The sequence below is a fragment of the Lissotriton helveticus genome, chromosome 12, assembly GCF_964261635.1.
Source record: "Lissotriton helveticus chromosome 12, aLisHel1.1, whole genome shotgun sequence".
NCBI classification, from domain to species: domain Eukaryota; kingdom Metazoa; phylum Chordata; class Amphibia; order Caudata; family Salamandridae; genus Lissotriton; species Lissotriton helveticus.
The window spans coordinates 24688801-24706576 of NC_136073.1; the positions used below are offsets into that span (position 1 = coordinate 24688801).

General features: G+C 45.5%; 1 protein-coding gene across 1 annotated transcript in view; it reads left to right on the forward strand.

Annotated features, from left to right (window-relative positions):
- The first annotated feature begins 287 nt into the window (after positions 1-287).
- The window catches only part of LOC144799315 (myocyte-specific enhancer factor 2B-like), an 18855-nt gene continuing 1366 nt past the window's right edge, over positions 288-17776 (forward strand). Inside the window, exons 1-5 of the mRNA XM_078670556.1 lie at positions 288-566; positions 3647-3850; positions 6090-6218; positions 8711-8828; positions 17485-17630. Of these exons, the coding sequence (XP_078526682.1) occupies positions 513-566; positions 3647-3850; positions 6090-6218; positions 8711-8828; positions 17485-17630 (651 nt within the window). The 5' untranslated portion in view covers positions 288-512. The remainder of the gene's footprint in view (positions 567-3646; positions 3851-6089; positions 6219-8710; positions 8829-17484; positions 17631-17776) is intronic.

Genomic DNA, 17776 nt, shown 5'->3' on the forward strand with positions numbered 1-17776 from the left:
TGTCTCTCTTTGTCTCTCTGTGCCTCAGGTTAATTTTCTGCCTTATCCCCACCCTAGGCCTTTCTCTTCTTCTCTCTTCCTCCCTCTGACCTCTCTCTGACCTTTCTCTTCCTTTCTCTTCCTCTCTCTTCTTCCTTCTGACCTCTCGCTGACCTTTCTATTCCTCTCTCTTCCTCCCTCTGACCTCTCTCTGACCTTTCTCTTCTTCTCTCTTCCTCTCTCTGTCCTCTCTCTGACCTTTCTCTTCGTCTCTCTTCCTCCCTCTGACCTCCATCTGCCCTTTCTCTTTCTCCCTCTTACCTTTCTCTGTCTCATGTGATTCTCTCTTGCCTCCCAGTCCTCTTATTGCCTCATCCTGTTTCTTTATGTTTTAGATTTCCTTGTCCTCCCACACTTTCTCATTCCCTCTCTCTGCCCATCTCTCATGCCCCCCACAGGTGTGCATCTTTTTCTTCCTGTCTCCCTGGCTTTCTTTAACTTTTCTCAGAAGATATCTGAAACAAGACGTCCAAATGGGCCGGAAGAAAATACAGATTTCTCGAATTCTGGACCAACGCAACCGCCAGGTAAGAGGACCTCAAGCAAGTAATCTTCAGTGCTTAATTTGTAAAAATAAAAAAAAGTGCCAGGGCTCCCGTCAGGAGGCCAATGCAGCTTGCACCACACATTGCCTCCACCAGTGCTGCCAATAATAGTAGCAATACAACCACTAATCATCACACTCCTACACGAGTGACAATTCAGACTATTTCAGTCCCCCAAAGGTAGAAGAATGGCTTAGGCAGAAGGTGATAGTCATTTTCAATGTATATTAAATTAATAATTAACTGTTGTTGTGGTCATCCCTAAATTAGCCAGACAGCACTACCTTGTGGCAGACTGTCACAAGCGCCGTCATTGACAATTAAGTGCGGGTGCCGAGCACCGGAAACCACCGGCTCAAATTGAGCACTGGGAATTTCATATGAGGGTAAAGTGCTGCTGCTGCTCCCTGCTGCAACATTTCACTTGTCAGGGAGAATTGCAAGAAAGAGTTCGAAAAGTAATTTTGCTGAAAACAAAAGTTGCAAGCCTCTTCTTCTGCTAAAACTGAATATTTGTAGAGTTGTTTCCTGCATAATCTATTCTTGCAAGATGTTATCCTGAAAATTGTAAAAAAGTTACACTCTTTATGAATTGTTCAATTCTATTAAACATTTGAAACAATGTTGAAAAGTTCCCTGAGGACAATCTTCACCACTATGCAAGCTGTCCTATAAGATGTAAAAGTCCCAATATTAGAAATAAGATAAAAATGAAAACTGCACTATCAGACTTATGGCAGCTGACAGCCATGGTGTGTCAAACAAATTGATTTCCCAAGACACTAAACCATACATAACGTAATCTCATTAATCACATCTACTCCTGTTCTTGCGTTACACCAAAATGTTTTATTTACAAAATATCCCTTTCCAAAAGGTTTAACTTAAGAAGGAAATTATAAATAGTCTTAAATACATTACATTTTCTGAAAAAAACATACTTGTATCCAAGCTCTACGTTTGAAACTTTAGGTAATAATATACACCAGTTAAACTTTACAAAATATATATTTTTTTTTAAATAAGTGTGGGGAAAAACTTTTGTAACTGTTTTCATCTAAGTTCATTTTTAGTACTTACTCACATGTCCAAATGGTCCCTTTAGTGATCAGGAGTGCTGAAGATCATACATGTGAAAATAATTTTTCAAGGACCGTACTTACTTATTGAAATAAAAAGGACATAAGCTAATGAATGTGGAATAACACCGACACTCGGGCAGTCACCGCCCCTGTGCCACGGAATCCTGCTACCAGTAAGTCTTAGAGGCGTTTGAGGCCCTCCAGCGAATTTAGATATGGCGGCAGGTCTTATGCGACTCTCCCCTACCCTTCCTTCGCTTTCGTTGTCCTCATTTTGTTGCACCCTATGTCCCAGGTTATGTTTGAACTGCACTGTTCCTACACTACTCGCATACTACCTGATGTATAGACTTAGCAGCACCACTTTGTCCTTCTTGAGATATTGCCACAAGCTTGGTTGTAATTAACACACCCTGAATTGCATTGTTATATTGTTATTAGCCAATGTGTACTTTGCTACTGGTAGTTAATTCTCTCCTTTTTTTCCCATCTGTTGCATGAGTGCTGCTCTGACTGTAATGTTTTACTGATCAATGTGCAAGACAAGCAAAAAAGGTTAATAAAAACGATTTAAACAAAAAAAAAAGGACATAAGCTAAAACCCTGGTTGTACCCCCCCAAAGGAGGGTCGTAGGCTCTACACTACACGTTGAAACCCGTGGTCAACTGATTCCCTACATTGTAGGGAGGAAACTCCCTCAGAAGTGACTGCACCCCCCCTGTGCTAATCTCAGTCTGTTTTAGAATTTTCAAGCAGTTGGATAATTCTAATAAGTCTGCAATGTCCAAACTTGAAATGCAACCTCTGCTTAAGGCCAAGACACCATGAGCTGTTATTCACCAAGGAGATCTCTGTCCTACGTCAAGTCCTAAACCCGGCGGGCTACAGCATTGATCTATAAATGCCTTAACAAAGCTTGAGGAATCCGCATTAGACAAATGTACCAACTATGAATTTAAATATTTTTTAAAATGCACCAGTGATTATTCTGACAATCAGGCTTGGCTCCAGGGCTGAATTTGACAGCCCACTGCTGATCATCATGGGTTCTATAAAGGAAAACTGCATCACCTAAAAGTCCTTGAAATCATTGCATGATCAAATTTGTAAATAGTGTGCCCACCGACTGGAAATTCATAGTCAAACCACTGACGACTAGAAGTCCACCATCCAGCCATAGTTTCCTTAGATGGGGCCTTGAAAAGGACCTTTTAGGAAGCCCCAACCCATCAAATCTAAGGTTGAAAAGTTTATTAAGAGCTGGCGTGTTTCCAGATGTTGTTTTAAGGGGCAGGAGGAACTTGTATTCAATTAATTTAATGCAAAAGTGAGATGAGAGGGACAAACCAAAACAACAGTAAGGGCGCATCTTGTGGAACCACAGCTGGATTTGAAACGGATTGTATAACTATTTACAGAGCATAGTATCAGGCAAACAATAAACATACCAAGATTGATATAGTATAGAATCTAATTAGTGCATCTTCATTAGCAAACAGGATCATAGTTTCAACTGAACTGAAATGGATCTCCGTAATCAATACAATGAAATATGGTTTGAATGACTTTATGGATTGGCAGCATTTAATCCAGAAACAACTAACCCAATTGGGAACAGACCTGATCCCTATACGCACACACATCGCGGGCTACATTGATAGAATAATTACACCGAAATGGTCATATGTTACCCTAAATATATTTGGTTGTTTTACACCTACTGAGAACCACATATGTCCTCTTTTCCACCAGCAATGTCTTGTCTCAGGACCAATTATCACAACACAATTTTGTTAATTTGTCACCCATGGTTACAATATAGGAGGCAGAGTGCCTTCTTTCTATAAAAATCCACCATTTCATGTCCAGGATTCCTGGTCACCCCTCTAGCAGACGCCCCTCTTCCTAGGGTCATTATTGAGTGAAGCTCTAGGCCAGATGTGCCCCTTCCTGTCGATTTCATGATGTGATTTTTTTAGGTCACCTTCACCAAGAGAAAGTTTGGGCTGATGAAGAAGGCATATGAGCTGAGTGTCCTCTGCGACTGTGAGATCGCACTCATCATCTTCAACAGTACGAGCCGGCTCTTCCAGTACGCCAGCACCGACATGGACAAAGTGCTGCTCAAGTACACCGAGTACAGTGAGCCCCACGAGAGCCGAACCAACTCGGACATCCTGGAGGTAGGTGTACGGTTGGATGTCTTATGGTACCCGCTGTGACAATCACCCAAGACACGTTGAACTCATGTATGGGATCGGGTAATTTGGAACAGGTTACTGGACAGGTAAAAAGGCAAGGAGGGTGGCAGTGGATTGGGGACTCCAAGCCTGTCCTGATACAAAAACAAATAGTTAAAAAAAGTCAATAAAATGGAGAAAAACAGCATTTGTCTTCTCTGGATAGGAAATGTTTGCTACAGTAACTCACACGAAAAACAGGTCCCTTTGGCCACAGGAACATGTATTTTCACTCAAAAACATATGTAAATGTAAATGTAAATGTGGGATACTTGTAAAGCGCACTGTTACTCTACCCGAGTGTCCTGGCGCTGTAGACCGCTGGGGAACCCGTCCTGGTTTTCCCTGTGAGATGCTCCCTTTCTGGGTATCTCCAGGGTGAAACCAGGCATCCCCGGCGTCGGTGGGGGGCCATTGTAGAGATGAGGCAAGCTTAATGCCCAGAGTTACCGAGTGTGTTCCCTGGTTAGAGTAGGCACTGAGGCGAGAATTATCGAGTCCGTTGACCCTGGTCCAAGACCCGACATATGGTCAATAAGATATTACACTTTACGCATCTGCATGAGTTCTACAAGTGTACCCACACAGAGATATACAAACTCATGCATGCACATAAATGTAGGCGGTGACAATGACACAGAAATGTAAACACACACAGGAACATGTATGCTCAAGTGCACATATGAAGGCATGCATAAACACAAGTACTGAAATCACTAACAGGTACACTCATAGGCACTTTCAGCACATGTCAGCACATACACTCAAAACGTTAAAGATTGTGCAACATCATGGCCCTGTAGTTACCTCAAGTATGGTTTTCTGTGCGTGTACAATATTGAGTTCACAAAAAGATGGTTGACTGAACGCTGAACATTGTCAAACATTCACCCCCAGTTACAAAGATCCGGGTTTAATCCACCATTTTTATTGCTCACCATGCCACACCAGCCATATGCAAATCTGGCTTGACCCAGCTCCTCATGGGAATAGTCCAGCATGGACTGTCAGTACATGTCCTCCCTGGACCGGAAAAGAGGCATCCTGGGACCGGTTTCAGGGTTTCACTCCTCATCAGCCAGGCTAGCTTGAATCCAGTGGCACAGTGAGCAAGGGACCGTCGTCAGGGCATACCCTTGGCTACTCAGGGCGGACATAGCAAACACAACAAGTTGATGGACGGAGTGATGAAACTTTTCAACCACTTACTCCCAGTCAAAAGATCTTGGGTTAATCCATCGTTCTTTTGCTCACTACGCCACCTCAGTTTGTACCCAGCTACAAGAAGCCACAGTGGGATTTGAGAACCCTGAAGTTGGAACCCCTCCATACTCTCCGAAAGCTACCCACGAGGTCACCCATTATCACCAAAGCCAAAACATGCGAGTACACCCTGGCAGCAAACAAGGGTAGAAGACTCACAATTTTCAGGGAAACTAGAAGCACAGTTCACACTGCATCTAGATCCAGCCTCTCCCCAGCAGGACAAAAGTGAAGAGAAGAGTCCGGTAGATAGGGATGACAAGTCACATATATAGTTAGCAACGCCACATTTGCTACAGAAAAGGGATACCACAGGAAGGGTAATTAGCAAACAAGTGTACACACCACAGCGAAGGGATGTAGAAGATGCCGGGTGGATTGGCTATGTGCATAGGACTGTAGGTAAGGCACAGCAGCCCCTATCCTGGGGCAGGTTTCGGGTTATCACCTCTCATCAGCCAGGCTAGCCAGGGTTTTAACCCCAGATCTGTGACTGGGTTGAATATTTGACAATGTTCAGCATTCCGTCCATCATCTTTTTATGTTGCTGTAGTCACCCTAAGTGGAAACGGTATGCCCAGACGTGGGTCCTGTGCTCAATATGCCACCGAATTCAAGGGAGCCTGGCTGACGAGGGGAGATATACCAGAACCGGCTCCAAGATGCTAGTTTTCCGGTACAGGAAGAATATTGCATAGCAATATTAAGTTCTACACAGAGATTATTTTTTTACATGTATCACTGAAAGATTGCATTGCTTTTGGAGGACTTAAGATAATGTGAAAACTTCAGAAAATGTTTACTGGCTGCACCTATTTTTTAAGTTGTGTAGGGTGGATGCTAATGTTGTAGAGGGTTTCTCTGGGGGAGAGATCACCATTCCACTTGCTTTAGTCTGATTTGTTTCCGTTCCCTGCAGACCCTCAAACGGAAAGGGGTGGGGCTTGACAGCCCGGATCTAGAAGCAGAAATGGGACTGGAGCACCTGGAGAAATTCCGGAAATTGAACGAAGGGGTGGACCTAACCACGGCTCGCCACCGGCTCTATGTAAGTAGAGGAAGTTGGAAGGTTTCTGCTGCACCCACAAGAAGCACCGGTCTTTTAGGGGGAATCGAAGCGCGGGCCTGTTATGGAGGCCACAAAGAAATCACAACATTGCAAGAGATCAATACCGTGGGGAAAGCTAAAAAATGTGTATTTTCTGGCCACTATTTCACTATTCTAATAGTCTATTCCCTAAACCTGGACAATGTCTAGCTGTCGGGGAAGCTCCCCTTTAATCTCCTATTGGGTAGAGATTGACAAAGAGGTCTGACGGTTCTTGGGTGGAAAAGGCACTTTGGAGGGAGCTGTTTCTATCTGCTAAATTTATCTGGGCCCACACATGGGCAGCTCATTTGCTGCTCACCTCATTAAATTATTACTATATTCCTAATGGTATCAGCGAAGAGATTAGGAGTTAATTAGAGCATCGTTAAGTGTTAGAAGATGGCCGCCGAGTCGCCGAAGGCTTGGTCCCTCCCCCAGCTGGCGGAGAGCCACCTGGCCAGCCCAGCGATCTCTTTGCGTCAGCCGTTGTGGCAGAAGCACATTTGGCAAAATTTAATTTCAAGCAAGCCCCCACAATGTTGAGGTGCACTATGCATTTCTTTTTGTTGTTTTTTCAGAAACAACCCCAAAGTTGGGGTTTGTTTCTGATAAACAAAAAAAGCATCCCTTTCCAGGGAGTTTTCTCCCTGTGCCTTAGGGCCATTTCTTTCTTTTTGCATCGCATGACAGTCCATGACATGATAAATAAGTAGCGGAAGCCCCACCTTAAACAGGCCAGGGCTTCTGCTCAGTGCTTAATTTGAGCAAGTGGTTTCCGGTGCTCAGAACCGGCATTTAATCATCAACACTGGCCCTTTTCATGAGCACCAGTTAAGAACACATTGATTTACGGGGAGATTAAGTCATTTGCTCAGAATCACAGGATGTTTAGCTCACACCAAGACTCTAACCTGGTTCTGCAGCTCCAAAGTCAGCAGCTCTGACCATTATGCCACATCCTCTCCCAATTTTCATGGGTAGTAGTTTGCTTTGTTTTATGCGGCGCTAACAAGAGAAATGGACTGGTGCAAGCTGCCTCCTGACAAGAGCCCCATTACTTATTTTTTTTTACAAATTAACCACCGCTTCCGCTGCTGTGACCCGGCGCCCTGTGGTCGACTTAGCACCGGTCAAGGGCTTCCTGCGGCTGAGCCAGCCTAGGCTTGTCCATACGAAACAGCATTTCCTCCACTTCTAAATGAGGCAGGAGACCAAGAGGTTTGTTGGGGAGAATGGAGCTTTGTTAATTCACTAGATGTGGCCAAGTCAACAAATTAACAGGTAGAACTGAGACAAAGCTGAGCCTAGAGTCTGACTTGTCTCTAAGTGCCCATGCGCGAGGCAAGCACTGAAAATGCTTGCAATGTAAATCGTGCAATATACGTCATATATACATATGATAAAGTCTCTTGGAAATTCCAAAAAGTGTATTTCTGTAGCACACAGAGGTGTTTCACTTTAGTACATCAGATTACATCACTACATTGAGAAGCAGTTATTAAAGGTGATTTTTTTTTTAAGTGAGCTTAGGGACATTCTGCCCCCGCGTTGACGACAATGACATTAGTGAACTACGAGTCATGTCAGTTGTCCTGTGCACGTTGTTTGTGGCCTAGATTCTAGATTATACACGAACAACATTATAGTTTATAAATCAAACACAAGAGGACTTTGTGCAGCGTACATCTGAGCTCGCCTATTTCAAGGTGCTCTTTTATGGGATGTATGACATTACAACGCATGCTTTTACCACGCATGCCTTTACAACGCAGTTTTTACAGCGCATGCTGTTATAACGCATAGTGCTTAGGGGTTCTGGATAGTGAATAGTTGAATTTACTATTCCAACTCCAGTCCCCGTGGATAGTAGGGAAGGTGTTGGATAGTAAATTAAATCTATTCCCTATCCTAGAGCGCCCCCCAGCGCTATGCGTTGTAATGACATGCGTTGTAATAGTTGCGTCGTAAAGGCACTGCATGGTAAAAGTTGCGTTGTAAAGGATGTTTCCCTCTTTTATGTGATGACATATAAAAAGGAGGTACACTGAAATAAACTATTGGCCTAGGATCACACAATTTGGTCAAATGGGGAAGCCAGGATTGATACCAGGTATTCTGATTAAGCATTGTGCAGTCCAGCCACTTGATGAGTATCTCTTTCTCGCTCCTTTTTTAATTCAAGGCGCATGAGTTCAGAGAGTGTGTGGCAGGCAGAAGCCTCTTGAAAGCTCGGCTCGTCTTCGGCTCGAGCTTCAAGAGTACTTCGGGTGAGCCAGTGCCGAGCATCTGGCTCAAGTCTCGCTTGAACCTTCAGTGGCTCGCCCACCCCCAATCGCGCATGAATCGATGTGGATTCAGTTAGGAGCTATCAAGTTGAGTACTTTATGAAATTCTGAAAGTGAGGAGCTGTACCCTGTGTCCCTTGTGATAACCAGATCTTTCTTTTTCAGCCAAGCTCACTGCCCAGCCACGGACTCCCCTTCCCGTCTGCCCCGCTGACTGGTAACGACGCCGCCCCGAATGGACTCCCACCGAACTCAAGCCTTCCTCTCCAGTACAAACCTGCAGGTGCAAAACCCCCTCTTCCACCCCGACACCCCCCGGGGTCCCCACCCTCAGGTGCATTAACCTCTGATATAAGCAGCCACTTTGTGTAGATACATGTGCATGTTTGTAGGATATTTCCACTCTTCACCACTAGGTGGCAGTATTGAAAGTAGAAACCTATGCTGAGGAATCTGAAATTCAGAACTTTCACAAAGCATTGCCATCAAGAAGGAAAAAATGTAATCATTTTATATCCAAATTTCTATTGTATCTAAAAACTCCCTTAGTGTTACAGATAAAATATAGATGTGCCCTTTTATATAAAATAAAAACAATGAAATTTACAAATTAAGTAACTTAGGGGTAAATGTACTAAGTCTTCTGAGGTTCACAAATGCAAAATCTTACAATTTGCAATTTCAACAAGCTTTCGGCATAGTGAGGGGCTAATTGGGGAGAGTGGGGAAAGGGCCTGAGGTTTCAGTGGGGCGGAGTTGGGCTCGCAGTTTGGATGGGTGAGGGAGGTGGGGGGTCGCATGGCTCGGGAGGAGGCGAAAAGGGAGGGGTGGAGGAGTGCAGGGGAAACGGACGTGAAGGGGTGAGGGGGGTGTGTACAGGCAAGGCGGGACTAGCCCAAAATTACAACCTGGTCCCGAGCATGGGGGGAACTGGAGAGTGCTGTTCCGTGGTGCAGTGAAGTGCACCGGAGTGAGCGGGCAGTCAGCTCACTTACTATGGTGGTCCCAGCATGGAGACTTATAGGTGTGAATGGGTTACCAAGATGGTGTATGCGCTTGGAGTGGTAATTAAAAAATATAGATAAAAAGGAATGTGAAAGGGCACATACAGAAACAAGATCATCACATAGAAATGCAATAATTAGAGCTTAGGTTGTGCGGTGTGCAATATCTAAATACCCTTTACGTAATTAGGCTTTTGCCCCCCAAAAATGGTTTTTTGTAGATAATTGCCTCCAGATAGCAGTTTGCATAAAACAGAGGCAACATCCGGCCAAGGTGATATTGAATGCGGGTGAGGAGGAGAAATGTGTGAAAAATTAACCTCAAGCGGGTAGGGAGAAGTGCACAGGTGTGAACGCATGGGTGGGAAGTACAAAAGGACAAATGCTACATCGAGAGGGAGGGGAAAAGCACATAATGAAAGAGTTGACACGGAGTACCTCGGAAAAGAAGTACACGAGGGAGACAGTTGGAACAAGTCCGGCGGCACAAAAATGCGGCCGAGAGTACAAAAGGACAAATGCTACATTGAGAGGGAGGGGAAAAGCACATAATGACAGAGTTAACACGGAGCACCTTGGAAAAGAGGTACACGAGGGAGACAGTTGGAACAAGTCGGGCGGCACAAAAACGCGGCCGAAAGTACAAAAGGACAAATGCTACATCGAGAGGAAGGGGGAAAGCACATAATGACAGAGTTAACACGGAGCACCTCGGAAAAGAAGTACACGAGGGAGACAGTTGGAACAAGTCGGGTGGCAAAAAAACGCGGCCGAGAGTACAAAAGGACAAATGCTACATCGAGAGGGAGGGGGAAAGCACATAATGACAGAGTTAACACGGAGCACCTCGGAAAAGAGGTACACGAGGGAGACAGTTGGAACAAGTCGGGCGGCACAACAGGGGAAAAAAAAAACGCGGCCGCGAAATGAAAGCCTTTGATGCAGCAAGGGGCGGAGCGGATACCTTTGAAGAGCTGCTGGAGGCACCAAGCTGGGGAACAGATGGCTGGCTTTGATGTGCACGCGCGTTTTATGTCAATGCGCTTGCGCATTGAGCTTGCTTTTCACGGGCACTGCATGAAATCGCCAGTTTGGTTAAGCTCTGGATAAGCCCCTATATTCTCGCAAGCTCGAGACCTAAAAAGGCCTTTTGGTATGCAGCAAGCACAAACTGCAATTCGGTAACATATTACCGAATAGCAATTTTGGTTTGCAACTACATATCCAATCATTATATGGAAGGGGCGTGATTAGGGCGTCACTTCCAAATTTCAATTTTAAGTGGGATCAATTTACGTTTTGTGACTGAAATCCAATCGCAAAACATTACCACAGACTATGTTAGAAAGGCGGTCCCAGGGGAGGCAGAAGATGTCTGACTGACCACCCCTAGGTCCACCCCTCCGTCGAGAAGTAGCCGAGCGTTAGCGAGAGGCCTCCTGGGTGAGGGTCCCCTCCTAGGTTCGTACAGCAGAGTAATCACACCACTACAAATGGACACCACACAGGAGGATAAGTTCTTTAGGCTTTTATCAAGAATAAAAGGTTGTTTGTCTTCAGCGATAGGTACAGGCAGATGGAGGGGTCTGGAAAGTCTCGTAAATAGGGGACAGGGTAGCGGGATAGTCTTTGTCCTGCGGACGGAAGGGATACCCTGCGCACAGCTCTCAATCCTCGAGCTGAGGGGTTCCGAGAGGGTGGGCCGCGGCAGCGCCAGCAGGCTCCACAGATGGTTCAGCTAAGATGGACCGCGGCAGCGCCAGCAGGCTCCAAAGATGGTTCAGCTAAGATGGGCCGCGGCAGCGCCAGCAGGCTCCGAAGATGGTTCAGCTAAGATGGGCCGCGGCAGCGCCAGCAGGCTCCGAAGATGGTTCAGCTAAGATGGACTGCGGCAGCGCCAGCAGGCTCCCAAGATGGTTCAGCTACAATGGACCGCGGCAGCGCCAGCAGGCTCCAAAGGTGGTTGCAGGTTTCAGGGGAAAAGGAGTTCGTCTCGGGGTCAGCCGCGACAGCATCAGCAGGGCTCTCAACTCCAGGATACAACTGCCGTCCTACTCCGGGGCTGGCCCAGATATAGGACTGGGGTCCCTTGATGTCCGGACCCTCTCGCCTGGGGGTCAGAGGGGCCGGGATGATGGTGTCCAGACACCCAGCAGGGGGGTGGAGCCAGCGCCCAGGGAGGCCGGAGGGCGATCGATACCAGGCGTCCGGGGACGACTGGAAGGCCATCGAAACTTCCCTCCTCTAAGACCTGTTGAGTGGCCACTCTACCACCCGGGGGATCTTGATGCCTCGATGTCGGGGCTTCGCTGGGGCCTTGGCCGGGGCCGAAGCCACGTGCTCGGGATGTGGTGCTCCAAGATGGAGTCGGACGAGGCCTCGTGCTTGTAACGTGATGGCCCCAGGATGGAGTCGGGCCGGTGGGGTTGGGGAGGTGCGGGTCCGCCATGTTCCAGGGGAGGAGAGCGGTGGCGTGTCAGGGGGGTTGCTCTCGTTGGTAGTTCGTGTAAGGTCGGGCCAAGGGGCGCCCGGTGTCTGATGGAGGGCCGTTGTCGTCCTGGGCCCGCCATGCGGGGAGGGTTAGGACCACGCCGTGGGGCCAGGTCCAACAGACTACATAAAGGTAGTGGTAACCCACTGGCAAACATAAAGTAATATGTAATCAAAAGTGGGCTAGCCTATTTGTATGTGATACAGGACTCAGGACTGTATGGGAAAGAAAAGGGGAAATGATTGGTTTCCTTATGAAGCCCTCACCCACCAACCTAGTTGGTGGCATACCTCATCATCGGGCCCACCCAGTGACACCGAATGTGTCCCGGGTGTGCTACAACGCCTGTGTTACAGCAGAGCAGGTATTTTACTGAGTGAGCAGTGAAGGTGATATAAAAGTGAAATGTTAAAAGCTATTCAGTGGTGCCAGTCCCCAGAGGGTTATCTTTAATGTCTGGGCCTCTGATAGCAATAAAAAACAAGGCAATGGATGTGGGTGGAGTAACAGTTAGGGACTCCTGCATGCTGTGAGTTGTCTACATGTTTCAGCCAGGCCTTTCATTAATACTGGCTTTCCTCAGGACCATAAACTATGTGGAGGTGAGATTTACACTTATAGTGAGTGTGTGATCTAAAATGTGATGCACGCGCTAAGGTGCCATACGTGTGGGAGGGGGGTCCCTCTCCAAGCATTACTGGACATACAACATTTAGGACAAACAAACATACCGTAAAGAGTCTTAGCATGATTTGGTTTAAAATCATCATCACATGAAAACATATTTGCCGGTTGGTACATGCTAAGTTGGCGGAAAAATGCAGCAAAAAGGGAAACCGTAATGGTGATCCGTTTTGGTGATTTTACCGATATATGTGGAGGAATGTGTCGTGGACTATGTCGGGTAGGTACATTCACATGGAGAAAGTAGACACACTTAATAGGTATCCTTACACTTGCGATTTGCAGTAAATGCCCCTATGGATGTTTCCAGCAGCGGTGTTGACCCTGTAATGAGAAGGCAAGTGCAGTGTGGGCCCTTAAAACCTGTGGGGGAAAGAGTAGGGGTTTTATTTCAGCGCCTGGTTACCCTCACAGGTGACAAGCAGCACACTACAAATCCACCTTATATAATATTACATATACTTCCACGTCATTTCCCACACTTCCTTTTAATTTTTATTACAAACACTTTATAAAGAGTCAATGAAATCGAAGGCTTCTTTGCAGTGTACAAATGTAAAAGAAACAGAAATGTGAAAAAGTGACACAAAGAGGAATGAACACTGCATGACATAATACATAAAATTCATTTTTTTTAAAACACAAGTTATTTCCAATAAACAAAAAAAAGCAAATTACTGAACTATAGAAGAAACTGACCGTAACTTTATGAAGCAGATATCCAAAGCTACTTGCTCAGGTAATTCAGATTGCCACTGCCAAATAGCCATATTTACAATTACAAACTTGTCTTTTCTAATTGAGAAAAGTTTGTTTTACATGCCACAATGGTATTCTTCACTGGAAGTTTTTGTGTGCACTTAACTAATCCCAGGGGCAGGCATTGGACGTTACAGGACAGGAATGACTTGTTGTACATTTTTAAAAATAATTATTGGAGATTTTCTCCTGTTAAAGGCAGGAATAAATCTCTTTCCAAATTGAGAACAGGTGGGTAGGCTCCCAACATTGAAGGTGTCTAGGTGAAAGGTTTTGTCCACAGGGAAAATGTTTCCACAGCTGACATGACAGAACTACTTTTTCTCTCTTTTCTCAGCACTCAATGAGTGCATGTTTTCCTTGCTCTCTCCCCCATGTGCTGCTTGGCTTTTCTTCTACTTTTTTTTACCTACACCCTTCAGCTTCTCTGTCGCCCTGCCACCCCCTCCCTACTCATCGTTGCTCCCCGCCGCTCAGCATCATTGCCCCCACTCTTTCTATCGCACTCTGTGTCAAGGTGCATTAACCCCATGAGCTGTCTTCCCAGCCTAGTGGAAGTGGTCAGCGGTGACATTTGAATGTAGACCGAGTTCCCCTTCACAGACTGCAAGAGAGAAACACTTCTATGTATTCCTGCTTCTGCTTTTTCTCTCTAAAAGATGCCCAAAGAAAGTATCTCCAACAAACATCAGTGTTTTAACCGCACTTTTCTTCTTCGGAGGAAGCGCGGCAACCACACATCAGAGGTTGATTTTAAAAGGCATGCACACGGTGCCAGTGCTTAATTTGAGCTGGTGGTTCCTGGTGCTCGGCACCACCACTTAAATGTCAGCACTGGTACTTATGACAGCACACCACACGGTGGCGCTGTCTGTATAATTTTGAAATGAGCGCAACAACAATTGTTTAATAATTATTTATACATTAAAAATGACTAATACCTTCCACCCAAGCCATTCGTATAGCTTTGGGCGGCCTGGAATAGTCCAAGATGTCACCCTGGTAGGCGTCTCATGGTTAGTAGTTGTTATTGCCAGTGCAGGCAGGGGCAATGGGGGGTGCAAGCTGCGGTGGCCGCCTGATGGGGGCCCTGGCACTTCTTTTTTTATTACAAATTAAGCACTGCATGGTGCACTTACACAAAGGCCACAATGTGCAGGTCGTGCTCTTGAGTCGCATTCACAACAGAATGCAGAGTCGTCTACGCATGCGCCACATCCCAGACACCGCGCATGCGCAGAAGACAGAGACAGCGCAGCAAATAGACAACATTTATCCACACCTGCCAGGACCCTTCCACAGCTATGTAAACCACACCTTTTATAAAGGTCTCTTAGTGATGCCCCATTTTTTAAATAATGCTCAACATTTTTCACACTACCCCTATATAAATAATCTTTAGCGCCCCCCCCCACCCCTTCTCGTTGAAGCTAGAAGCCCACTCCTTGACATTATAGCATGTCAGTCTATAGGTAATGTCTGTAGAATCAAAACACAGTCAGCCCTTGCTTGTCTCATGAGAATGCCATCTGTTAGGGATTTATCAAAACACCTTGGGACCCGCCCCACACTTCTCACGGACCAGGGAACCCGATCCCTGGCTCCGCGTCTGCGCACCTGGCCCGGCCGCAGGTTACCGGCTCTGCTGGAGTCTACAGGTTTACCAGCTCCTGAGTGCATCCGAACATGACAAAGGGAGCCACGCCCAGTGTCTTACGTATTTACATCCTTTATATATTGCCAGGATGCAAGCAAACGGGCAGTTTATAGCGCTTTGACACATTATGTTATGTTGATTTGTATAGTGCACTAATCACCCGAGAGAGTATCCAGGCGCTTGGGCAGGTGTGTAGGTTTGTGGTCCCCAAGGTGCTTTTACGAAGGGGCAGGTATTCAGCTTCTTGCGGAAATCAAGAAGTGAGGAGGCTCTGATGTGTTGCACATATAAATATCCAGAATCTAAAAAAGACACTTATTTGAATTTATTTTATATTTTTTATAATTTTATATTATTTTTAGAGACCTCGAGTGGTACCATGCCCGCTGTGAGGCTCTTATCTAGTCCTCATATTGTCATTGCGTAGAGCTGTGTGTAAGTTTTTCCATTTTTTTTTATTGTAAATGTATGACTACAAATACCAGAATGTAGTCAGTAGTTACTTGCTGGAGCCGCTCCCATCTGACATGGAGGAAAACAAAAAGGTGATGGATGGAACGCGTGACATAATCTCGGTCACTAGTAACTACACGGCCACATTCCAGTCCATTGTTTTATGCCCACAGTGCCACTATAGATAGATTTCTGGCATATCTAAATCAGTCTTATTGTGGCTCCAATAGGACAATTCCAACATGACCCCTGTGGGAGTAAACACCAGCAAACCCTGACATTGGTCAAATGGAGCTCTCTGTGGGGTCAGAAAGTGCAAACGATTAACCACACACGGTGGACAACTGGACTGTGAGTTCAGGGTCTACATTGTGAGCGTTTAAATTTATTAATGGATATGGCAGACAAGCGTTTTCAGGCCCTTTTCTGCCCAAACCACATATAGTTCTTCCATACCTGCATATTTTTTCTTTCAATTAACCATCTCCTTGCCTTGCACAATCAAATTGTGCGAATGGCGCGGAGGCTCCAGGAATGACATTAAAATCATGAGACGCGGCTCTGCGCTGTGTTCTCCGGAGAAGTCGTTGGATCCGCTGAGAGAATTTAAGAGAATTCCCGACCATCCACTTTGTACCAAAGTCCTGGAGAGATGAGTGACCCGCACTCTTGAGTCCACCAGGATTCAGGAATATCGTCAATATCTCAAAATAGGGGTGCTTTAGGGAGGCCAGTGGGGGTATCAATCACAAATACATTGGACACATGTTGTAAATAGTCCTGGATGAAATTTTAGTTATTCAAGAGAAATGTGTTATGCGACATTTCTCAAAGTTTCAAATAACGCAAATTCACACCATTTTTTTTCATTTAATCCTCAGAAATGATGGAAATACTGAAATATCCCAATTTTTGCTAATAAGTGATATGTTTATTCCAAAGATTGTAATTGTGAAATTGGAGTCCGTGAACAAACTATTTAAAAAATAGGCTAAACATATGTACAGCATGTTTGCCATTAATTAAATAACAATTAAGCTAACTAACTTTGCCTCTAACCGCGTCTCATTTTCCTCATTTGAAAAATAAAAATGAGCTTTCTCCAATTCTTGTGCTGTAAAATAAGCTCTTTAGTAAGGGGTCAATTGTGTTCCTTCCATCGAGACCCACGGGAAGCAAAAACAGTGCAATTTAAAAAAAAATGAAAATAAATCTATGAATGAGCTATTTGATAAAGTAAAGTGATTTTGCACGATTATTCTGCATTTGTAAAGAGAAATTTATAAAAATTGATGTTGACCCCTACGTCATTTTTTTGTTCACACTTTATAGCTTGTTAATACCGTTTAAAGAGAGCAACAATGGAGCAAATTCATTTTGCTTGATGCTTTGCTGCTGTGCAAACTTCATTTATGTAGTATGCATGGTTTGCTTCATTCCCCAACACGCAGCACAGATTCTGTTTCTGCTTATTTGCGCTAGTGAAACGTTTCTGTAATGTGGCCCTAAATGTATGGTAATCAACATGCACAGGCACCTGTCCAGCATGCAACCCTCAAGGTGTACTGGCGTAACGAAAAGTGAGGGGGCCTCCATGCACGGTACTTAGGGGGGCGCCCTCCGGGCTCAATCAGGAGCTCTCCCGGCCAGAGTTCAGTGCTGAGGGGGCCCCTTGGAGCTAGGCCCCCCCCCCCCCCCACCGCGTGGGCTGCGGGGGCCTGTGTTACGCCCCTGTCAAGGTGGCCAAGATTCTGTTTACATTTCACGTGAAATTCACAAGCGTTTACACAACCCTCATTATGTGTTAAGAATAGCTCAGGTGTGAGAGTGCTCCACCTCCCCTTCGATCCCCACTTCCCTCTCTCACACATGTTTACTGCTCTTCCTTCAGGTCTTGGTTATCCCGCAGTCTCCCAAAGTAACCTGAACCGCTCCTTGCCCACAAAGAGCTCGCCGCCTTTCTACCTGGGGACAGACAGCAGCAAAGTAGACCTGAGCAGGAGCCTGTCCGGCTCCCGGGCCAACCTCACCTCTGCAGTAAGTAGGTTGATATGTTGTTTGATCATCCCCTGCAAACAACTTGAGTTGAAACCATGTGTGTGTGTGTGCTTGTGAAAGAGAGAGAAAAAAGAGTGAAACAGGGAGAAAGAATATATATATATATATACATATTTATTGAGAAA